This window comes from Salvelinus sp. IW2-2015, linkage group LG13, assembly GCF_002910315.2.
Source record: "Salvelinus sp. IW2-2015 linkage group LG13, ASM291031v2, whole genome shotgun sequence".
NCBI lineage: Eukaryota > Metazoa > Chordata > Actinopteri > Salmoniformes > Salmonidae > Salvelinus > Salvelinus sp. IW2-2015.
In genome coordinates this window covers 28341156-28366897 of record NC_036853.1, presented here as the reverse complement: position 1 = coordinate 28366897, position 25742 = coordinate 28341156, and the positions used below count along the sequence as shown (strand labels likewise).

The following is a 25742-nucleotide window of genomic DNA, read 5'->3' as shown; positions in this document are numbered from 1 at the left end:
GTCCTTATGTGGCTTGAATGGGACATCAAGCAGACTATTTTGCCTCATCGTTCCAGAGCTCCCATATCCTCTTTTTGCCATTTCATCGAGGAGTGCAAGCGAAGTGAAGAGGTTGTCATGAAGGAACTTGCAACCTTGAGGCACCTGAGATTGCTCTGCAAGACCGAGAAAGACACTGGGTTCCTGACCCAACCCAGTCTCAGGGAGGAGAGTGTGGGATCCACCATATGGCTCCGTGTGATACATGTAACCACTGGATGAGGCAAGGCTCCTTAGCTTGTAACCAAAACGGATTGGTTTACCTCTTATGAATTGCTTACATCCATATCGGATCATGCTCTCATCCACTGACAGCCATTCCTGAAATGGCATGACCTTGGCTCTTCTGACTGGACCCTCTGGAGGGTAGAGMCCCTTGGCTKTTCATTTTCAACAGTGGAGGGGGTGGGGGAGGGGTGGTGGGYYGGGMTYGMTCATCATCKCTGATYKSGTTGTTCCTGTCATGATCTGTTTGCATAGGTTCAGCATATGCATTCAACAGCCTGGGTGGGAAATGGATCAAACTAAAAGAAAGAGCAGATATAAGTTAGATAGTTATTGTTCTATGTATGTGTATACCTAGATGCACTGTTACCTCGCCGGTCACTATTGTTACCGTCAACATGTTTACTGATTCTATGGCCACACTGAACAAAGTTGAGTAATTGCAAATGCATATATCAATACTAGACATCTTAAAGATGATCAGTACCAAAAATTATAGTCCTATCTTTGTTAACATACTTTACTAACCTTTTGTTTGGGAGCTTTGATGCAGCCATCCTCTTCTCATGGTGCAACCAGGAAGTAAACAGCTCTGGTCATGTGACAATTTACACTAAACATGTGACACTGCACATKTTTCATTGAGACCCTTTATTATTTCAAAATTTGCTGGAAATTGATACATCATTTAGTAACATTTTTAGAGCCTTATAACTGAAAACTTTTTTTACGGTCACCATTGTGACTGATGAGATTAAATAGGTTTATGGTAGCACAGCCTTTGGTCAAAATAATTGCAATCAACTGCTTCCTATAGCCATCAATGAGCTTCCTGCACCGCTCTACTGGCAGTTTGGCCCACTGCTCTTGTGCAAACTGCTCCAGTTCTCCCAGATTTGAAGGGTGCCTTCTCCCAACTGCTGTTTTCTGCTGGTAAAAACATAAACAATGGCCAGGCCTTATTTAATTTGGTAGTTTATGGCCTAATCTCACTCACTGCTCTCCCAAGGCCATAGCCTCTGGAAAAATTCCAAAGAAAGAGGAAAAAATGACTACCCCCATTCTCCTGGAGAAAAAGAAAATKAATTTCTTTAGCATTCACTATACTAATATCATAATCAGCAACCCAAAGGTTTTAACTACAAACAAAACATGATAATAAGTCCACTGTACTCCGTCAAATCATTTGATTTGATTTTAAATCTACTCCAATGTTTGTGCGCTTAATTTAGCATGCGCTACTCTCAGACAATGCAACATGTATCTCGCCACAGAGTCTAACAATTCACTCCCATATTATATGACTGGTCTCTCTTTTCCATAACCATGTAAAATTATCTTGGTGTCGTTACTAACTAATACTTTTTTTCTGTCGCAAATGTAGTCAAATTCTCAGCGTAAGGAATCAGTGATATTTGAAACCAGGCACCCAAAAAAGTTGTTTGAGACAACTACGTCTCCCTTAACATACATACTGTCGTGGACTTCCATCAGTCCTCGAAGAAAGAATCCTACTCAAGACACATCAGATCTTCCCTTAAGTGGAATCGACACCTAAGAAAAACAATAAACAAACCCATAACCCCTTTCCCGTAATCTAATCATTTCAACCTGTCGCATTAATTTAGTAAAAATATATACCTGTTTTTTATCAAATCTAGAACCTTCAAAAAGTTGGTGCTGTCTCATCAGCGTAATAGTCAAAACTAACTGCAATCCACTTTAATGACTGGAGTCAGTTCCACGTAATTGAAACAGATTAAACAAACCATAAAGGCCACAAATGTATTACCTCGAAATTGCCTCGCTATTCATGTTGAATAAATTAGCCTTCCAATTTAAACTATGTACACTGTTAAAACGTTCAGTTTAACATCTTAAAACAAACACTGGCAGCAGTATCTGTCTAGGCAAAACATACCAGTAGTGTGGTATGTTATAATCAGAAACCCAGATTTTAGTCAATACCATGGACCCAATGCTTTTGAAATTGTGAAGAAATCCTGCAAATAACCCAATTACAATGGTCTGTAGTCATAACATCAGGCACATAATAATGACACAATTCCCAGAAAATAGCCTATCAGGTCCAAGCGTTTCTCTGCAGAGATTCTCACATGCGCAAAAGGAATAGATTGGCAGTCAACGAGTTAAATCGACATTCATTGATTAGGAAACAGATCTTGCTCCTTTTAATTAAAGCGTATTATGTTTTCTCATGCAACATATTTKAATTATGATTAAAGATGGCGCTGAAGAACGTGGCTGACGTTTTACATTCTCCCAACCAATTGTGCTATTTTGTTTGTTTTTTTGTATTTTGTGTAACTTATTTTTTAACTTATTGTGTACATAATGTTGCTGCTACCGTATCTTATGACCGAAAATAACTTCTGGACATCAGAACAGCGATTACTCACCACGGACTGGAATAAACGTTTTCCTTTAACGAGTCCAACGAGAAGGATATCCTACTTTCACTTGAACAGGCACAGATCCCTGCCTTTTGTGCGAAGAAAAGACGCAGGAAAAGTGGCCGCAGATCAGGCAGCCTTGTGAGAATCCGTAGGCGAATGAGTAAACTCCCACTGCCATCCATTCTTCTTGCTAACGTGCAATCATTGGAAAATAAAATGGATGACCTACGATGAAGATTATCCTACCAACTGGACATTGGAAGCCATGGATTACAGGCAACATCCGCATCGAGCTAAAGGCTAGAGCTGCCGCTTTCAAGGAGCGGGAGACTAATCCGGACGCTTATAAGAAATCCCTCTATGCCCTCCGACAAACCATCAAACAGGCAAAGCGTCAATACAGGATTAAGATTGAATCCTACTACACCAGCTCTGATGCTCGTCGGATGTGGCAGGGCTTGAAAACTATTACCAGTTTCTGGAAACCCAGACGTGAGCTGCCCAGTGACGGGAGCCTACCAGACGAGCTAAATGCCTTTTATGCTCGCTTGAAGGCAAGCAACGCTAAAGCATGCACGAGAGCACCAGCTGTTCTGGATGACTGTGTGATAATGCTCTCGGTAGCCAATGTGAACAAAACCTTTTAACAGGTCAACATTCACAACTGTCCAACAGTCAAGTGTCTTCACTGACGTTTTCAACCTCTCCCTGACCGAGTCTGTAATACCTACATGTTTCAAGCAGACCACCATATTCCCTGTGCCCAAGGAAGTGAAGGTAACCTGCCTAAACTGTCCCGTGGCACGTTGGTAGCCATGAAGTGCTTTGAAAGGCTGGTCATGGTTCACATCAACAGCATCCTCCCGGACACCCTAGACCCACTCCAATTCGCATACCACCCCAACAGATGCACAGATGACGCAATCTCAATCACACTCCACACTGTCCTTCCTCACCTGGACAAAAGGACCACTTATGTGAGAATGCTGTTCATTGACTACAGCTCAGCGTTCAACACCGTAGTGCCCACGAAGCTCATCACTAATCCAAGAACTCTGGGTCTAAACACCTTCCTCTGCAACTGGCTCCTGAACTTCCTTTGGGGCCACCCCCAGGTGGTAAGAGTAGGCAACAACACGTCTGCCACGCTGATCCTTAACACTGGGGCCCCTCAAGGGTGTGTACTTAGTCCCCTCCAGTATTCCCTGTTCACCCACGACTGCGTGGCCAAACACGACTCCAACACCATCATTAAGTTTGCTGACGACACAACAGTGGTAGGCCTGATCACCGTCAACGATGAGCCTATAGGGAGGAGGTCAGAGAACTGGTAGTGTGGTGCCAGGACAGCAACCTCTCCCTCAATGTGAGAAAGACAAAGGAGATGATCGTGGACTACAGGAAAAGGCGGGCCAAACAGGCTCCCATTAACTTCTCTAGGGTAGGGGGCAGCATTCGGAATTTTGAATGAAAAGCATGCCCAAATTAAACTGCCTGCTACTCAGGCCAAGAAGATATGATATGCATATAACTGGTAGATTTGGATAGAACACACTCTATTTTAACAGTTTTGGAAACTTTAGTGTCTGTGAGTATAACAGAACTGATTTGGCAGGCGAAAACTTGAGAAAAATCCATTCAGGAAGTAGTTTTTTGGGGGGTTTTGTAGTTTTCTATTCAATGCCATTACAGTATCATGGTCCAAACATACCAAGACAGTTGTGAAGAGGGCACAACAAAACCTTTTCCCCCTCAGGAGACTGAAAAGATTTGGCAATGGTCCCCAGATCCTCAAAAGGTTTTACAGCTGCACCATAGAGAGCACCCTGGCTGGTTGCATCACCGCCTGGTATGGCAACTGCTCGGCATCTGTCCGTAAGGCGCTACATCACTGTACATCAGTACATCACTGGGCCAATTTGAATTACTTTACAATGATAAGTAGTTTGATGGAGACCCTAATTTGGCATTGCATGATGTTACATATTACGGCGAGATTCCATGTTAATTCGCTCTAACTTTAAGGAAATAGGATTTATTCAATAAATATAGCAACTCCTCTCAAACTGGGTATAAGAAGAAAAAAATTCAGGGCTTAAGTGCAGTTTTATTTAAAATGTAGTACCTGGATGGAGAAAATCTATTAAGTGTTTTATAGTTACATCGTTAGGGTAAGTTAACCAAAAGTGGACACATTCCAGTCAGTTTCTGAGACAATTGCCCAGACTTTATAGACATTGTGTAAACCTCATCTTTATCAAATGATCCTTCAAAGGGACCAACTCTGAACCTACGTACGTCTACGTATGGGTTGTTTAGGTTGCATCTCATTATATTCCCAGTATTACTTTATCGAATCTCTACTAATTGATTATACACACATACAATTAATCATATTTTCATATCTTCACAGAATCCATATAGAACGTTAGAAATTCTTAGGTACTCACATCAACCAATCCATTGGCTCAGCAAACATTCTCCCGGACACTGCCCTGCGAGTCATAGGATCCTAGATGGARCTCTATCCTCCCAGAAACCACGGCAAAGTCTAGCCTCTACTTTCTAAAATAACATCCCGCTCTCAATACCACCACGAGATATTCTATGATGGGCAGTGATGGACGGAACCCCAAGATAGCTTTATATCAAAATGTATTATCCAAATTTCAATCATTGTATAATGCAAATTCTATACTCACACACTATCGTATCACATTCACAGAAAACATAAACAAAAGACACACAGACGAGGAAAACCGGTTAGCTCTGTTTTTTTTTTTTCAATCCCTGTCTATATGAACAGGGAAACCCATACCATTATCAAAATATTGCCTAATTAGTGGTCCCAAAACAAAACACTCACAATAGCCTCTAATAATAGTAACCCATGGCATACTTGGGTTACTAGGCATCACCTGCACTCTAGTTCCTTGTTCAATATGTTAACCTCACCCGTCCTACTGTGATCAACCAAGTAAGGTGTAGTAAACAACAAAAGATTTCAAGATTAAAAGTGTTGACCGTAGTAGCAAAAAATACACTTTATTTCCTAATCTGACTTTGGTGCAGGTCATGTTGTTCTTGACTCTAGTAAACACACAAAATATCAAATAAAATCAAGGTTTATTTGTCACATTCACAGGATACAGAAGGTTTAAATGGTACAGTGAAATGGTTACTTGCATATTTTCATAATAGCAATATAAAAAATAAAGTGTCCAGATAAATATTTTATAATTATTCGATTATTCTTATCCAGACTTGTCTAAATTGATGGGTCATGTGAAATAAATGCTATAACCACCCCCCAGCCACATCTAGCTAAGCGGATGCATCACTATAGTCTAGACATGTACACAACTTAATGGGTCTTGTAATCATCTGACAAAGTGAGTCTTTCGTTTAGACACGTAGCTAGCTAGCTGGCTTGCTAGTGAAACAATGAACCTAATGACGCTTTCATGACAATTGAGAGAAATATGAGGTCAAATCATGACGTCAGTGATCTTCTGGTTGGAAATGTTGGGCTCTGGAAAGAGGCCAGAGTTCCCGAGCTGGGATTCCGAGTTGGATGACCATTCAAAATAGAGTTTTTTTTTTTTTCTGAGTTCACAGTTGTCTTGAATTCACAGAAGTCGGAGATTTCTAGCTAATGTTAGCTAACAGTACGCTTTAACTTGCAATGAAAACACATTTCTGACAAAATTAGAAACGTGTGTGTGTATATATATGAAAATGTAGGTAGCTAGACTCTCTTACCCATATACATGGATGAACGCTTCTCCCTCTGTCACAGATGCCATGGTTTCTCATAGTTTGAAGATGTAATCTGGAGACAGGGGTTTTATATAAGTCTTCTGTGTGTTCTCTTTTTGACTCACTCCACATATTTGCAGTCAAACGCCAGAATCCTTAACTATCATACACTGCTTTTCCACTGATTTCAAAACTCGGTCAACTTCTTCTGTGACAACAACACCGTTGATCGCCGTTTGAGAAGACTGTACAATGTCTGGTTCAATTAAAATGTTTTTACCTAAAATCAGGGATTTCCTCATCTGATTCATTTTCAGATTGAGAGAGAGTCAGCATTGCACGACCGTCCTCCAGAAAGTGGAGAGCAGTACAGTAGCAACACTTTTGCAGTTCTTCATGATATCTTTAAAAAAAGACGCAGTAGAAAGGATTACCTACACATACTGAGCATCTCATGTTATAGACATCAGCATGCTACATGGCAGACCAATCCGAACTGAGATCTCTGCATGTCCAGCCCATCCATTATCTCAGCAAATCATGGCTAGAGGGAAGATTCCTGTCTTTTTCTGTGGCTAAACCAACTAGGCTCGTAATTTAAGAATTGTATTCGTATTTACAGATGGCATACAGAGGTTTTGTCTCACCAGGGGTGATGGTCGGATTTGCGTTTATCGTCGAAGAAATGAGTGTTACACTGAGGCCTGTACTCTGGAGCAGGATCGATTTGGAGGTGGAGGGTCCATCATGATCTGGGGCGGTGTGTCACAGCATCATCGGACTGAGCTTGTTGTCATTGCTGGAAATCTCAACGCTTTGCGTGACAGGGAAGACATCCTCCTCCCTCATGTGGTACCCTTACTGCAGGCTCATCCTGACATGACCCTCCAGTATGACAATACCACCAGCCATACTGCTCGTTCTGTGCGTGATTTCCTGCAAGACAGGAATGTCAGTGTTCTGCCATGGCCAGCGAAGAGCCCGGATCTCAATCCCATTGAGCACGTCTGGGAGCTGCTGGATCGGAGGGTGAGGGCTAGGGCCATTCTCCCCAGAAACGTCTGGGAACTTGCAGGTGCCTTGGTGGAAGAGTGAGGTAACATCTCACAGCAAGAACTGGCAAATTGGGTGCAGTCCATGAGGAGGAGATGCACTAAATATCACTGATTTACAGAAATATTGGAACAAAGTTGTCCAATGAAGGCACACAATTTTAGAATCCTCCAATCCTCTTATGCTATAGCCTACTCCCGACCGTCACATTGTTCCATCCTAACGGAAACCCCGAGGGTTTCGATTAAAATTTTTCTCAGAAAAGAAACACCATAATATCAATCAAATTTATTAAGCCAAATTTCTTAAAATCAATCCCATGTACTGTGTTATTACAAAAATGAGATGTACATATTTACAATGATGTACAATGTACAATGTACATATTTACGTTTGTCGTGGCTGTCTCTCCGTTGAAAACACTGGATCAGTCTGTGGAGAATAGTTCATCAGAGAGTCTCTAGTTGTTTAACTCTGGTCGCTGTGTCCTTTGTAGCTCTGTTAATTATTGTTCTCCTACCTTTTCAGGACATTAAGGTGAAATATTAGGACATTGGGGTCCTAGTAATGTAGGAAAATATGTGCACACATACACACTCACAAACGCACATGGACGCATGCACCAACATAACAACTACCTGTAGAAACTTACTGGGTAGAATTAATGCAGCTTATTGACTGTGGTCCAGCCAGCCATATTGTACGTAACCATTGTACCAAAACGGCTCTATGGGGAACCATGTGGAATGGCAGTTACAAAGTTTCCATCTCTATGCAGATATTCACTCACATTCACACATTCTGAATCTGTCAGACTGGCTCTGCTGGGGCTCATTGGTGAAGCCAGAGATAAGGCAAGAACATAGGAGGTGATCCATAATGGTGAGTCAGTTGCTGCAGAACGAACAGAGAAGATGTGCAGCTCCGGCCCTGACCGGCTCTAACTTCTCTGTCTGTTGACTGGATGAAACAAAGAAAAACAATCAGTCCTGAGCTCCAGTTTAATCCTAGCTAAGACCCCACCTTCTGCTACCCCCAAAGCAGGGCTCTGGTAAGCGTATGTGTGTGTGTGTGTGTGTGCGCGCTTATTTTATACATAATTGTTTTTGTCTGGTCAAGCCTGGCACAGCTTATGGAAAAACCACATGATCACATGATTTTATGTAATCTTTTTTATTTTACCAGTTAAATTGACTGAGAATACATTATCATTTACAGCAATGACCTGGGCAATAGTTACAGGGGAGAGGAATGAGTCAATTGGAAGCTGGGGATGATTAGTTGGCCATGATTGTATGAGGGCCCGATTGGGAATGTAGCCAGGACAACGGGGTTAACACACCTACTCTTACGATAAGTGCCATGGGATCTTTTGGTTACCACAGAGAGTCAGGACCAACCCTGCTTAGTCTTAGCAGCAAACCAGCAGTGGGACACAGGGTGTTACAGTATGCTGCTGTTTTGAAGTAAATGTGACAACATGGGGTTGCAGAAATTCAAAATGTGATACCATGAAACTATACTTGTGAAAACATTTTAAAACCCAGTTGTCATTGAGAATATTTTACTTTGTGGCACATTATTGATTTATAAATTCATTGTCCCTTGCAGGTTTTGTCTGGTTCCCATATTGTTTCAGGGATGTCCCCAAGAATGTTTTTAGAACATTTTGTCACTGTCCTCTGGATTATTTGGGACTCAAACTCACTTTGGATTTGAACTCACAACCTTTCGGGTGCTAAGTACCTGACGTTCCTGCTGTACCACCAGGACTGTGGACATAATGGAGATTGGCTATACATACCTGTATATTGCCAAGAATATATTTTTGCACTTTGCCTAAAATACAGTATATACAACAAGGTGTAATTTCTGTAAAAAGACAGTATGCTGCTTTCATTTAGTGTAAAACATATTTTTTACTATTATTTAGTACTATGACCACACTTGGGTCAGCCTTAACTGGGATTTGAACTTTAACCTCTTGGTCGCTACCAACCTGAAATGTCCTGCGACATGTTCTGCAACACCACAAGTTCTGTGAGCATAAAGGAGATAAGGCTACAGACATATTGGCAAAATTACATTCCTGCACTTCCCTAAATGCTGCCCAGAATTATGTAAAATCACCACCAACTTTACATCAATGTGACTCTACCAGTGCCCAATGACACTTTGACAGAGTATATATGAACGCTTCAGGGATTTGAACTTGTAACTGCTTGGTTGAGTGCATCAGTGTTACTGTAGTGCCATTAGGTTCATACTTTTTGCTTGGAACATGTATTAAAATACAAAAGAAAAATAAGGGTATGATTAGGGTACAGTGTTGTTCCCTGGGATACTCACATGGTACAATTCGGTACCTTGTAGGTAAAAAGGAACGGTCATCATTGATAGGTGGGGGTAATGTACTGGTGGGGCTCATTAGCATATTTGGGGACATGGCCAAATGCTTATTTGCACCAACCGTCAGTCAAAGTGTTGTAGCAGTTAAGGGTTTACGTGTTTGGTGGTTATTCTGATGCAAGTTGAGCACTTCCTTTGACACTGTCTGTTCTGCAAACTTTTTTAAAGCATATGTGTCACTAATGAGCTCCACTGTAAAAATGTAATTGTGTATTTTCCAGTAAGTTTTTGCAATTTGTATTTTCTTAACTGGGAACATTATTCAGTAAGTTACTGGCTGACATTACTTTTAATTGTATAAGTATATTGGAGGTGTGGCTTTCAGCTAGCTCTGTCATCCCAGTTAATGTGCTCTGTTCTATTCTGTTTATTAAGATTGTACACTGTCAGTTCTCCAGCCCTGTTAAAGGCTGACATAATTGCATGGGATACCAAAGAGCCATAGAATATTTAATATATAGCTTGTCATGATAATGTAATACTCACTTCACTGCCACACCATCAGTTCAGTGAGTGTGACATGAGCTAAAGTAATTTACTGTGACATATACAATAACTTGTAGCTAGTTGACAATAAGTTGTTGAAAATGTGACATTATCTTTCTGTGAACCAGCTTCCATTAAGCTACTGTAAAATGCCCAGTAAGCTCTTAACAATGCATTGCTTGATTGTCACAAGTTCATACAACCATTGCAGAAAGAGATCAAAAGATATGCTCAACTTTCGACAACATAACGATGAACCACTTAAACTCATACAACAGTTTCAGACGGTTGGCACAAATGCAACATATTTTAAACTATGCCCCCAAATATGCTAATGAGCCCAAACGAGCACATTGCCACGACCTACATTTCAAAGTGCAGTAATGATTGTACCTTATATTGAATATATTGTGTAGAAAAAATGTACCATTATACTAGATTATCCGGACATGTACCCTAAAACGTACCGTTTCTTTTGTAAACCAAAAAAACATTGTGCCGTGACCTTTCTATTCTTTTTTAAAGTGTGGGGATATACTGTATAATCATGGTAACAAATAAGCAATGCAAAAAATGTATTCTTGCCAATACATCTATCGTCGATTTGATGTGGAAAATCACATGGAACACTTCATGTGACATTAAGCATTTCACGTGTTAAAATGTGTTTTGATGATGGGAAACCACTTCCCTGGATGTGACCCCGATTTTCATCATGTTGAGAAAACATAATGTGTTTTGGAGAACACTTCGCGTTATACGAGATGACTTGCACATTGTCTAACAAGAAATTCAGCGTTTCTGGCCTGTAACACTTCCCTTGTGGACACTTCTCACGTGTCCAAAGATGTGTTTGTCTGGAAATCACTTCCCTTGCTGGACAGTTCACGTGTTAAAATGTGTTTTTGAAACACTTCCCTTGTTGGACATTTACACATGTTTAAATGTGTTTTTGGGAACACTTCCGCTTGTGACATTTCACGTGTTAAAATGTGTTTTGGATAAACCTATCCCCTGTGACAGCTCTTTCACATTGTTAAACGTGTGATTTGGAACACTTTCCCTATGTGGAGCATTGTTCACAGTTGAGGTCGATCAAAAGCATATGCTGTTTTCCTGGGAATATTCCCCAAAATCTTGCCCCTACGATGACTATTCACGTTTAACAAGACCTTCGGCTTTGGAGACACTAATCCCTTGTACGATTTAATTGTGAAAACGTGATCACGTGAAATTCATCTTTTTTTCCGTAAAGATGAGGACCATGTTAGGATGTTTGTAAGAGTTTCTCAAGACATTTGTTTTACCAGTCGTCAGGATTTCACGTGATGGTCCCAGATGGTCTCAAACCATCCCAAACAATTATAAATAAAGTAATGTAATGGTATGGAGGTTTTAAAGTTAGTGGTACGTTGTGCAGCTAAAGTATTACCCCACCTGAGTTTTGAAGTGCACTAATCGTTCTGCTGCACCACAAAGTCTATAGCAGTTCCATAAACACGGATTACCTAGAATACATCTCTGCACTTAGCAAAAGAGTTCCGTCTGCACTGCTATTTTAGTTATCAATAGAGCCCCACAGTGGAGGTGTCATAATACCCATAAAACCTAGCGGACAAACAGGCAAATGGTTCCAATCGTATTTCCACCATTCATTTGTCCAGTAGGGGATTTTAGAAACACTTAAAATAAAGGCCGTGTTTCGTGTAGGCTTAACTTGGCGTGCCGTTTTGATAACCATGTACATCTCTCTCGGACAAGGTGACCTTTATCAATATATTAGTCTCTATTTACTCTCCGATTCAAAAATGCTGATTAGCATCAAAGTAGATATCATATAAAACTACAACTCCCTGCAAGCTCCTGCATGTCATCTCTAGCTGACACCTTGGCTAACAGGTATAGTGTCAATTGAAAACTGGCAAAAGACAGTTCACAGAATTGTCCATTTAATGAAATGTAGCCAATTTGGTCATTACTATATTTTAGGGCTGACCCCAATTAGTTGACTGGTCGATTGTTTGGTCTTTAGGTTGTTGGTCGACCAAGATTATTTTAGTCGCACAGTAATATACAGTGGGGAGAACAAGTATTTGATACACTGCCGATTTTGCAGGTTTTCCTACTTACAAAGCATGTAGAGGTCTGTCATTTTTATCATAGGGTACACTTCAACTGTGAGAGACGGAATCTAAAACAAAAATCCAGAAAATCACATTGTATGATTTTTAAGTAATTAATTTGCATTTTATTGCATGACATAAGTATTTGATCACCTACCAACCAGTAAGAATTCCGGCTCTCACAGACCTGTTAGTTTTTCTTTAAGAAGCCCTCCTGTTTCTCACTCATTACCTGTATTAACTGCACCTGTTTGAACTCGTTACCTGTATAAAAGACACCTGTCCCACACACTCAATCAAACAGACTCCAACCTCTCCACAATGGCAAGACCAGAGAGCTGTGTAAGAGACATCAGGGATAAATTGTAGACCTGTACAAGGCTGGATGGGCTACAGGACAATAGCCAAGCAGCTTGGTGAGAAGGCACACAACTGTTGGCACAATTATTAGAAAATGGAAGAAGTTCAAGATGACGGTCAATCACCCTCGGTCTGGGCTCCATGCAAGATCTACCTCGTGGGGCATCAATGATCATGAGGAATGTGAGGGATGCCAGAATACACGGCACCTGCGTCAACTGAGAGAGAGCGGGACCACAGTCTCAAGAAAAACCATTAGTAACACACTACGCCGTCATGGATTAAAATCCTGCAGCGCACGCAAGGTCCCCCTGCTCAAGCCAGCGCATGTCCAGGCCCGTCTGAAGTTTGCCATGACCATCTGGATGATCCAGAGGAGGAATGGGAGGTCATGTGGTCTGATGAGACAAAAATAGAGCTTTTTGCTCTAAACTCCACTCGCCGTGTTTGGAGGAATAGAGGATGAGTACAACCCCAAGAACACCATCCCAACCGTGAAGCATGGAGGTGGAAACATCATTTTTTGGGGATGCTTTTCTGCAAAGGGGACAGGACGACTGCACCGTATTGAAGGGAGGATGGATGGGCCATGTATCGCGAGATCTTGACCAACAACCTCCTTCCCTCAGTAAGAGCATTGAAGATGGTCGTGGCTGGGTCTTCCAGCATGACAACGACCCGAAACCACACAGGCCAGGGCAACTAAGGAGTGGCTCCGTAAGAAGCATCTCAAGGTCCTGGAGTGGCCTAGCCAGTCTCCAGACCTGAACCCAATAGAAAATCTTTGGAGGGAGCCGAAAGTCCGTATTGCCCAGCGACAGCCCCGAAACCTGAAGGATCTGGAGAAGGTCTGTATGGAGGAGTGGGCCAAAATCCCTGCTGCAGTGTGTGCAAACCTGGTCAAGAACTACAGGAAATGTATGATCTCTGTAATTGCAAACTAAGGTTTCTGTACCAAATATTCAGTTCTGCTTTTCTGATGTATCAAATACTTATGTCATGCAATAAAATGCAAATTAATTAATTAAAAATCATACAATGTGATTTTCTGGATTTTTGTTTTAGATTCCTTCTCTCACAGTTGAAGTGTACCTATGATAAAAATTACAGACCTCTACATGCTTTGTAAGTAGGAAAACCTGCAAAATTGTCAGTGTATCAAATACTTGTTCTCCCCACTGTATATATATACTTCTACTTGACTTGTACTGTATATATATATACAGTACAAGTCAAAAGTTTGGATACACCTACTCATTCAAGGGTTTTTCTTTATTTCTAGTATTTTCTACATTGTAGAATACTAGTGAGGGCATCAAAACTATGAAATAACAAATATGAAATCATGTAGTAACCAAAAAAGTGTTATATATTTCAAAATATATTATATATTTTAGATTTTTCAAAGTAGCCACCTTGATGACATCTTTGCACACGCTTGGCATTTTCTCAACCAGCTTCATGAGGTAGTCACCTGGAATGCATTTCAATTAACATGTGTGCCTTGTTAAAAGTTAATTTGTGGAATGGCTTTCCTTCTTAATGCATTTGAGCCAATCAGTTATGTTGTTACAAGGTAGGGGTGGTATACAGAAGATAGCCCTATTTGGTAAAAGACCAAGTCCATATTATGGCAAGAACAGCTCAAATAAGCAAAGAGAAATTACAGTCCATCATTACTTTAAGACATGAAGGTCAGTCAAATCCGGGAAAGTTCAAGAACTTTGAAAGTTTACACAAATGCAGTCGCAAAAACCTTCAAACGTTATAATGAAGCTGTCTCTCATGAGGACCACCACAGGAAAGGAAGATCCAGAGTTACCTCTGCTGCAGAGGATAAGTTCATTAGAATTAACTGCACCTCAGATTGCAGCCCAAATAAATGTTTCACAGAGTTCAACAGTCACATCTCAACATCAACTGTTCAGAGGAGATTGCGTGAATCAGGCCTTCATGGTTGAATTGCTGCAAAGAAACCACTACTAAAGGACACCAATAAGAAGAAGAGACTTGCTTGGGCCAAAAAAACACGAGCAATGGACATTAGACCGGTGGAAATCTGTCATTTGGTCAAATTGGTCCACATTTGGGATTTTTGGCTCCAACCATCATGTCGTTGTGAGACGCAGACGAGGTGAATGGATGACCTCCGCATATGTGGTTCCCACCGTGAAGCATGGAGGAGAAGGTGTGATGCTGTGGGGGTGCTTTGCTGGTGACACTGTCTGTGATTTATTTAGAATTCAAGGCACASTTAACCAGCATGGCTACCACAGCATTCTGCAGCAATACGCCATCCCACCTGGTTTGCGCTTATTGGGACTATCATTTGTTTTTCAACAGGACAATGACCCAAAATGCACCTCCAGGCTGTGTAAGGGCAATTTGACCAGGAAGGAGAGCGATTGAGTGCTGCTTCAGATGACCTGGCCTCCACAATCACCTGACCTCAACCCAATTGAGATGGTTTGGGATGAGTTAGACTGTAGAATGAAGGAAAAGCAGCCAACAAGTGCTCAGCATATGTGGGAACTGTTGGAAAAGCATTCCAGGTGAAGCTGGTTGAGAGAAGGCCAAGAGTGTGCAAAGTTGTCATTAAGGCAAAGAGTGGCTACTTTGAAGAATCTCAAATCTCAAATGTATTTGATTTGTTTAACACTTTTTTGCTTACCACATGATTCCATATGTGTTATTTCATGGTTTTGATGACTCCACTATTATTCTACACTGTAGAAAATAGTAAAAATGAACAAAAACCCTTGAATGAGTAGGTGTGTCCAAACTTTTGACTGGTATGTTGTCTTCCTCTGTTTTCATATCTTGCTGACATCTCTCTCGCTCTCTCTCCCTGCAGTGAGGTTCGCAGACTGTGGCCTGGGTGACAGGGTGCTGTTGGAGGTGGTTGACGTGGAGGACTTCAGGCTGGATGAGGATGGCACGGTGTACGCCCGGCATGCCTTCCGTCTTGCCGACAGGAAGAGCGCCTTGGTGGTGCGAGCGAGGGATCTGGAGACCAAGGAGGATTGGAAGACGCATGTTTACCTCCTCCTCCGGAACGACGGAAAGCGAGAGACGACAGAACACAAACTCATCAAACAGGTCTGGGATATAATACCAATTTTCATTTTCATTTAACAGACGATTTTATCCAAAGCAACACACTTGTACACTACGCAGTTGTGGCCCATGCGGGAAATGAAAACACAACCTATGCATTCTGTAAAAACTCCTGGCCCTAGGTGTGTAGAAACGACACAATGGAAACATGATGATGAAGTATAATGTTATCAAGGGTATATACCTCCTCTGTTAGTCTTTGATGGCCAGTAAAGTGCTGATAACCACAGAAAGAAGACGAGGCTCACTACAGTACAGTGTGCATCCCAAATGTCACCCTATTTCCTATATTGTGTGCTATTTTTCACCAGGTCCCTGGTCAATAGTAGTGCACTATGTAGGGAACAGGGTAGCATTTGGAATGCAGACAGCATCAGCACAGCAAATTCTCCAGTTTTAAAAAACAAACACATTTAACACTGAGTGTTTAATCAACACTGAAAGTGTTGTGAGTCTGTGGACCCATATAGACACCCAAAAAGTGTTAAATAAACACACTGCTTAGTGTAATGCCTTATTCTAATTGAGTTTACACCCATGACTCAAGTTGTTAGTGACAGGGACATGGTTGTTCCATTTTCTGCTTTCAAGGTGATGTGTTATTCTTATTGGAAACCAGCCAGTGTTGGGATGTCCAACATAAGCTATAAGACTACCTAAAGCATCTAAGCTGGAACAAACGTTTCAGTAACGGGTGCAATAATTCAAGTTTCAGGACCCCGTATTGGTGTAAAACTAAGCCCTCAAAATAAGGCCTTATGAAATACATATTGTGTTAAATATGTATTATTTTTAATGGTAACATTTTCACTTAGGATCGCACTTGGTGAAGGTCACAGGACTGAAAATGGATGAAGGCAGCTACCATGTCTCTGTCACTAACAAATAGAGTCATGGGTAGTAATTCTACAATTTACTTGAAAGCCAAGGCACTCTGGGAAATATTTGAATAAGGCTTTACACTAAGCAGTGTGTTAATTTAACACTGTTTTGGCGACTATATGGGTCCACAGATTCAACACTTTCAGTGATGTTTTAAAACTTTCCGTGTTACTTTGTTTGTTCTTTAACCATAGACAATTTGCTTTGTGGTGCTACTGCCTGCTGTGTGTTAATTAGAGCATTAAGGAGGTCCTCTATATATGAGGAGACATTCCCCAGTAAACATTTTGCCAGAATGTGCAGTGCCATATGCTTAGTGTGTCCATTTAATGTCTCTCAGCATTCTGTGGGAGCAGGGAAAACAGTGTGAGGAAAGAAAAAGCTGTTGAAAATACCACCAATACCAAACTTGTGAATAAAAGCTATGAAATTGAACAAGTGGAGTGTTAGGCAGCTATCAGTCAGAGCTCGCTTAACAGACGGATGGATCAGAATACTCTGAGAAAAGGGAGGAGGGAGGGAGAGGGAGGGGTTGGAGAGGCAAGTGGGAGAAAGAGTTATGACGCAGCAGAAGGCTGTTGGACGAGGGTACATAGGGGAAAGATGGAGAGAATGAAGTGAAAGAGAGAAAGGATGGAAAATATAGGGATAGAGATGAGGTGGAGGGATGCAGAGAGAGGATGAGATGGCTGATGGCTACATACACAGCCAGCCAGCCAGTCTGATCATCGGTCAGGTCCTCAGAAATGATGTCATAAATCCAGCTCTGTGGAACGAGGACATGAATACCCTAAATCATAGTGTTTTTGTGTGTGTGGGTCTGAGTAATCTGCGTGTCTCTGCCTCTGTGTGGGGGTGTGGGGGGGGTTGCACAACCTGTGTGTAACCTTTGTTGTTGTCTCATCTCTGCAGGTGAACTCCAGCTCTGCAGCTGTGACTCAGCAGGCGCGAGAGATCTTGTTTCCATGGCACAGCTTGGTCATTGGGGACGATGGATCTCTGAGGCGGGTGAAGAGGGACTGGGTCATTCCCCCCATCAACGTCCCTGAGAACTCACGAGGACAGTTCCCCGAGGAGCTAGTCAGGGTAGGGGAGACACATACATACACGGAGACACACAAACGGGTTGTAAGTAAGCATTTCACGGTAAAGTCTACACTTGTTGTATTCGGCGCATGTGACAAATACAGTTTGATTTGGAACACAGAGACACACAACACACACAGTTCAAAGGACACATTTCCCCACTAGCTCACACGGTTTTATAGTGTATGTTTGTGTGTACAGTTTTTGTTTATATGTACAGTACGAACTCTATGTGTGCGGTTCCAGTGTATGTAAAGCTCACTATTTCCTCCTGACACCATCTGCTGATATATTTATATTGTAATCAGCGGCATAAGGGTGAGACAGGGGGTTAATGGGAGTGTGATGGTGATTTATACATGTTTTATTAAGGTTTATAGTGCATCTGCTGTTTCCTGTCTGTACTATACAGCCTATGTATGGTGTTGAGGGGAGCTAAAGATGTTTTAAATAAGTGTGGTTGTAAATGTACTGTGTCTAAACTGGGAATATCTCTCACTCCACCTCCCTCTGTCTCTCTCCATCTGTATCTCTCTCTCTCTCCCTCCTCCTAGATCCGGTCGGACCGTGATAAGAACAGTCTCCTGCGTTACAGTGTGACTGGACCCGGTGCTGACCAGTCTCCGACCGGGATCTTCATCATCAACCCCATCTCTGGCCAGCTCTCTGTGACCAAACCCCTCGACCGGGAACAGATCTCCAACTTCCATGTAAGTGTTCAGCTCAGAATTAGAATGAGTAGAATTAGCATCCACATTCCTGTCAATTACTCCATAATGGGTGGCTTGGTGGCCAACATTCTTTATCGGTCTATGTGAAATGTAGTAAAACGCCATACGGAGTAGGTTGGACAGGAAACTTTGATCTTGAGAACACACTCAATGCAGACACACAAGCAACTATGATCTGCAGCAGAGCATTTGCATGAAGGATGGGGCCATCTCATGAATATTCATAGTGATGTAGCTGTCAGAGTCACTGAAGCTCTGTCATGAATATTAATTAGGTGTTGCCGTGGCAGTACTGGAGACATGGTATAGGGAGCTGCACAGACAGTATTGTAGCTATGAGACAGGGTCTAGGAGTAGGTACTGTAACAGCTGTATGTTATGGCAGCTACTACTCCCTGCCTAGTGGTAGGCCTCTCTACCTCTCTGCCGTGGCTGTTTTGGAGACAGGGTACAGCGTACAGGGGAGCGTACTCAGCTTTCATACCTGTAGGGATCTCTGTTAGAGAGCAGTCGGGGAGAGGCCCTAGGAGAGAAACACTTAAGGATCTTTAGATCCAACCTTGAGAGGCCAAGTGTACACAAACCTCAGAGTCAATAGTCCTGTTCCAATCCCAATAACTTACACCCTTCCCCTCTCTCTGCCCTTGGTGGATTGCCCTATGAAGTGTAAGCAAAACGCTGAAAACTATACGAATCCTATCCCAGGTCTATGAGGAGATATTACCATATTGCTTACACATATGGAATCCTTTCTGATCCATGTGAGAGAGAAAACAAGAGAAGAGGGAAAGTCATGAGTTATCGAGTTGGAAACAAATTTGATAGAAAGAGAACAGCCATGGCCTGGTGAATTCAGACTGAACGCTATGCTAACAGTCTGGTTTAACCAGGTTAAGACAACCATGTCCTAACCCTGTATTAGTCTCTGGAACTGCGAGCCCATACCATTCCCATAAGTGTGCCTAACCATGAACCTGTATTTGTGTGTCTATAGTTGACAGCCCATGTCCTTACCATGCGATTAACCTGTACTACTGTATGCATCCGTGTAGCTGCGAGCCCATGCTGTGGACCTGAATGGGAACCAGATAGAGAACCCCATAGACATCGTCATCAACGTCATAGACATGAATGACAACAGACCAGAGTTTACACACACCATCTACAACGGATCAGTACCAGAGGGATCCAAACCAGGTAACAGCGCACACACACACACGCATGCACGTATTCCATTGTGTGAGAGGTTTTAATTGACTTGTTTGGTTTACGTTCCCAGGGTCCTTTGTGATGACAGTTACTTCACTGGACAAGGATGACCCGAAAACAGCCAATGGGATGCTCCGATACAAGATTATATCTCAGAACCCTGAAAACCCCTCCTCCAACATGTTCACCATCAACAACAAGACAGGAGGAATCATCACTGTGGCTGCAGGGCTAGACAGAGAGGTGTGTGTGTGTACGTGTGTGTGCTGTCTATCAATGTGTATCAATGTTTTTATGATTGTGTGTTCACAATATAGACTGTCTATATTATACGCTGTAACATGGACCTGTACCCTGTTGTCTTCCTTCTTCCAGAAAGTTCCTCAGTACACGTTAATCATCCAGGCTACTGACATGGAGGGGAACCCAACCTATGGCCTGTCTAACACAGCTACGGCTATCATCAGGATCACTGACGTCAATGATAACCCCCCAGAGTTCACCGCTGACAAAGTAAGTCACAGACAGACAAACAGACATACTGACAGATAGACAGACATACACACACACGAATGTACACACACAGATGCATACAGACATACAATACACAAACACGTACAAACAGACACAAACACTTTCTCTCTCAAACACAGAAAAAAAAACACAGAATTATATTTTCTTCAAATTAACCAAATGTTTTATCACAAGAGACCATCTTTCTCATATTATTGAGCAATATTTTCATCTTTCACTCCCGTCTCTCTCTCTCTCACTTCCTCTCGCTCTGTAGTTCTATGGAGAGGTGCAGGAGAACCGTGTGAATGTGATCGTAGCTAATCTGACAGTAACAGATAAGGACCAGCCCCACAGTGCAGCCTGGAGTACTGTGTACAGGATCACAGCTGGAGACCCCACTGGACGCTTCTCCATCCCCACTGACCTCACCACCAATGAGGGACTGGTCACTGTGGTTAAGGTATGGATTTACACAGCTCTGTTGAGAAATATTTCCAATGTATTTTTCATGAATGGAAAACTTTTACAGCACATAACTGTATATACATGCAGACAAATAGACAGAGATACAGCACAGACGGAGTATCTTCAGAAATTATTCATACCCATTGATTTATTCTAAATTTTGTTGTGTTACAGCCTGAATACAAAATTGATTCAATAGATTTTTTTCTTACCCATCTACACACGAAGTGAAAACATGTTTTTAGACATTTTTGCAAATGTATTGAAAATTAAATACAGAAATATCTCATTTACATAAGTATTCACATCCCTGAGTAAATATGTGTTAGAATCACATTTGGCAGTGATTACAGCTGTGAGTCTTTCTGGGTAAGTCTCTAAGAGCTTTGCAAACCTGGATTATACAATGTTTGCACATTAATCTTTGAAAAATTCTTCAAGTTCTGTCAAGTTGGTTGTTGATCATTGCTAGACAGCCATTTCCAAGTCTTGCCATAGATTTTAAAGCTGATTTAAGTCAAAACTGTAACTAGGCCACTCAGGAACATTTAATGTCATCTTGGTAAGCAACTCCAGTGTACTGTATATTTTGCATTGTATTTTAGGTCATTGATCTGCTGAAAGGTGAATTTGTCTCCCAGTGTCTGTTGGCAAGCAGACTGAAGCAGGTTTTCCTCAAGGATCTTGCCTGTGCTTAGCTCTATTCCATGTCTTTTAATCATAAAAAACTCCCTAGTCCTTGCCGATGACAAGCATACCCATAACATCATGCAGCCCCCACCATGCTTAAAAATATGAAGAGTGGTACTCAGTAATGTGTTGTGTTAGATTTGCACCAAACATAAGGCTTTGTATTCAGGACATAAAGTTCCTTTCTTTGCCACATTTTTTTGGTGAAATCAGGGTGAAATCCCTTAGCAATTTCCTCCATGGTGAAATACGTTAGCAGTTTCCTTCCTCTCCGGCAACTGCGTTAGGAAGGATGCCTGTGTCTTTGTAGTCACTGGGTGGATTGATACACCATCCAAAGTGTAGTGAATAACTTCACCGTGCTCAAATGAGTCCATGCAACTTATGTGACTTGTTAAGAGCATTTTTACTCCTGAACTTATTTCGGCTTTCCATTACAAAGGGGTTGAATAGTTGACTCAAGACATTTCAGATTTACATTTTTATTTCATTTGTAAACATTTCTAAAAACAAAATTCCACTTTGACCTTATGGAGTATTGTGTCAAGAAATCTCAATTTAATAATTTTCTAATTCAGGATATAACACAACAAGATGTGGAAAAAGTCAAGGGGTTTGAATACTTTCTGAAGGCACTGTACATTACGGCTGTTTTCAAAGTGAGAGATCTGGTATGTAAGATTTACAAACAAATTGAAGTGTAAACTGCGTGGCTAACTGGTATGTGTGTATCTCTTCAGCCTATAGACTATGAGGTGAGTCGTTCCTTCGTGCTGACGGTACTGGCTGAGAACGAGGTTTCCCTGGCCCGTGGTATCCACCTGCCCCGTCAGTCCACCGCCACCGTGTCTGTACGCATCACAGACGTCAACGAGAGCCCAGAGTTCTCCCCCAACCCCAAAGTCATCAAACTAGAGGAGGGGCTACCGGGCGGCTCGCTACTCACCACCTTTACAGCACAGGACCCTGACAGATACATGCAACAGAACATACGGTAAGTAGATGAGAGAGAGATCAGCATTGTGCATGTTAGCTAATATATATTTTTTTAATTTAACCTTTATTTAACTAGGCAAGTCCGTTAAGAACAAATTCTTATTTACAACGACAGCCTAGGAGCAGTGGGTTAACAGCCTTGTTCAGGGGTAGAACAACAGATTTTTACCTTTTCAGCTCTGGGATTTGATCTAGCAACCTTTGATTTGATCTAGCAACCTTGGATTGTTTTCAATTAAAACGGTCAAAAAATATATATATATTTCTCAAGCAAAATGTTGTTTGGACTGTCTGGGAGTGGAAAGGGGAAAATGGAAAATTAGCTAGTTTTGGCAGAGTGGTTTGGAATTCTCTTATTCGTCTATTAACTAATTTACCGCATGGTGATTTCGCCATGGAAGGCCAAATCTCCATCCCGCCAAAACAGGCTGAAATTTCAGGCGGGCTTTTCAAACTCCTAATTAATTTCCTTGTATATTAAAAACACAGTTTGAGATCATTGTGAGGGGATTTCACCAGTGGTTTGAGTGGTGAATTGGGCTTCCTGGGAAAATGTAGTCTGAGGTTGCAACAGTAACCAAGGGGGGCGGGGCTTAGCAAAGGGTAAATTGTGTACTGTCATCTCATTGGTTGATTTTAAGGTACGCCAAGGTGTTCGACCCTGCTAATTGGCTGAAGATAGACCCTGTAAACGGGCGGATCTCCACCATCGCTGTGCTGGACAGAGAGTCTCCATATGTGAAGAATAACCTCTACAACATCACCTTCATGGCCACTGACAATGGTGAGAGTGCGGGCGGACCTGTACTGTTTTTGGAACTTAGTGTATAGCTGTGTGGGGGGGATGGGGTAATCATGCAGAGAAGCACTTAGAGCTAAATCTCACTATTCACATGAATTCAATTAAATTACAATCCATTTAGTTTTACTCACTTTCTTGGCGCGATAAGATAACTATTTTGTTGCACCCCCCCAAAAAATAAAGGAAAATATCAGATGACAATGGTAGTACTACTACAGAAAATTATATGTATACACATGAGCACACAAGCTAGTGTTCACATACACATTCTCTAAAAACACCACTCACACACAGAAAGCCCATGCTGTGTCTCAGCTCAATTCTGACTGATCTCTTAATTGTGCTTTTGGCAAATACACACACACACACACACACACACACACAGATCAGCTGTGTGCCTCAGGCAGCCTCCCTAACGTACTGATTTCCCTCTCCCTCATTCCCTTACTCACCCTCCTGGTGTGTTTTATCATACATTTCTCTCATCTCAAATTTAGGAGGTTAGTTTCACTGAAGGCATATGTAGCTGTTGGCGGAGTGCTGTTTTAAGAAATTTGAGTGTTGCAATATGGTTTGGGGTGTGACATAATATTATGTATGACAGCATAAATCCTGTTTGTGTTGAGTGCTCTAATGTGCTCCTTTTAACATATAGTTCAGTACAGTATCTAAGTTGCACCAAACAGGCTGTCTTTTTGTAATTGTTTTATTATTCCTGCCTATGTAAGGTTCCTTTTTCTTCACTTTGCTTATCTCACTAGTCTCTCCATCTCTCTCTCCTCCATCCCTTTATCCTACCTCTCTCAGGCATCCCCCCAGCCAGTGGTACAGGTACATTACAGATGTACCTGTTGGACATAAATGACAATGCTCCTCGTGTCTTCCCTCCGGAGGTGGAGATGTGTGAGAAGCCTGAGCCCAACACCATCAACATCACCGCCAGTGACCCCGATCTGACCCCTAACGCCGGCCCCTTTGCCTTCGAACTGGCCAAGCGTCCGGCAGATGCACGCAGGAACTGGACCCTCACACGCCTCAATGGTTAGTCTGTCTGCTTTTTCCCCTCTTTCTCTCCATTTCTCTTTCTCAACTGAATTGAATTCAAAAATGTTTTATTGGCTTGACAAAATAACTTGTTGAACATTCTCCCCCATCTCGCTCTCTTTCTTTCTTTATCCTTCCCTCTTACTCTCCCTTGCTCTCTCTCCATAACTCTCTCTCACTCTTATTTCCTGTCTTTGTCTCAAACTCTCTACCTCCATCTGTAACTCCCCACAAACTCTCTTTTCCTCCCCACCTCTCTCTCTCTTCCCCCCTCTCTCTTATTCTTCCCTCCCCCCTCTTTCTTTCTTTCTTTTCCACCCCCTCTCTCTCTGTATGTCCCTATCCCAGGTGAATATGCTCAGATCAGGCTGCGGATAGGTTTTCTGGAGAGTGGTATCTACGAGGTTCCTATCATCATCACAGACTCAGGCAACCTGCCCATGTCCAATACATCCTACCTGCAGGTCAAGGTGTGTCAGTGTGATCACCATGGAGATTGTGTGGACATGGAACGCATCATCGCAGCAGGGCTGGGCACTGGAGCCATCATCGCTATCCTCATCTGTATCATCATACTGCTAGGTGAGTCTGGTTATACATGCTAGGACAGGCTTACCCACACACTCAAGCAGACTTGCACACACCAACACTAACAGCACACAGCCATATCCCCTGCCTTATCTCCCTCATTCTCCTATCTGGGTCTTTTTATAGCTCCAGTACAATCTCAGAAATAAATGTTTGTATTTGTTCCTAAAGGGGTACCTCCGCTTGTCACTGGGGTGGTACCCTGACCTCCTTTGTACTTTTAGTTATACTGTAGGTACATAATTGTACCCCAGTAAATACCTCAGATAATACCTTTCTCTAGTGATGGAGAAATGAAGCATCGAGATTTTCCAACCAATTGTGTCAAACAGGTTCATTACGAGGCTTTGATCAACATAGTGTACAATAGTGGCACCTCCTGGTCAAAATAATTTAGAGCAGCCAAATTATTATAGATGACGTCCCAAACCCCGTAGCATGTGCGCAGCGTAGTCTTTTTTTCTTATACCAAACCAACGCCAAACCAATTAGGTGGTTGTTCGACCAAACGAAGCTTCGGACGCCATTGATCATGTGCTTCTGATAAAAGGATACAGGCATCGGCACACTGCTTCAAAGTACACTGCTTAGCAATGTTGACGCATGCCTCGGGAAATCCAGCATCAAACGTAACATCACTACTTTTCTCCACAGGTAAAAAAGCATGCTTTTTGCTTTCATATGTGACCGACTGGCTCGATTCGGACTTATGTAACAACGTTTTAAATAGTGGTTTTTTACATTG

At 42.0% G+C, this 25742-nt stretch overlaps 1 protein-coding gene across 1 annotated transcript in view; it reads left to right on the top strand.

Annotated features, from left to right (window-relative positions):
* The window catches only part of LOC111972393 (cadherin-2-like), a 79527-nt gene that overhangs the window by 27139 nt on the left and 26646 nt on the right, over positions 1 to 25742 (top strand). Inside the window, exons 3-13 of the mRNA XM_023999441.2 lie at positions 15726 to 15970; positions 17783 to 17956; positions 18511 to 18666; positions 19740 to 19884; positions 19967 to 20139; positions 20272 to 20409; positions 20687 to 20872; positions 22308 to 22561; positions 23205 to 23347; positions 24173 to 24406; positions 24758 to 24991. Of these exons, the coding sequence (XP_023855209.1) occupies positions 15726 to 15970; positions 17783 to 17956; positions 18511 to 18666; positions 19740 to 19884; positions 19967 to 20139; positions 20272 to 20409; positions 20687 to 20872; positions 22308 to 22561; positions 23205 to 23347; positions 24173 to 24406; positions 24758 to 24991 (2082 nt within the window). The remainder of the gene's footprint in view (positions 1 to 15725; positions 15971 to 17782; positions 17957 to 18510; positions 18667 to 19739; positions 19885 to 19966; positions 20140 to 20271; positions 20410 to 20686; positions 20873 to 22307; positions 22562 to 23204; positions 23348 to 24172; positions 24407 to 24757; positions 24992 to 25742) is intronic.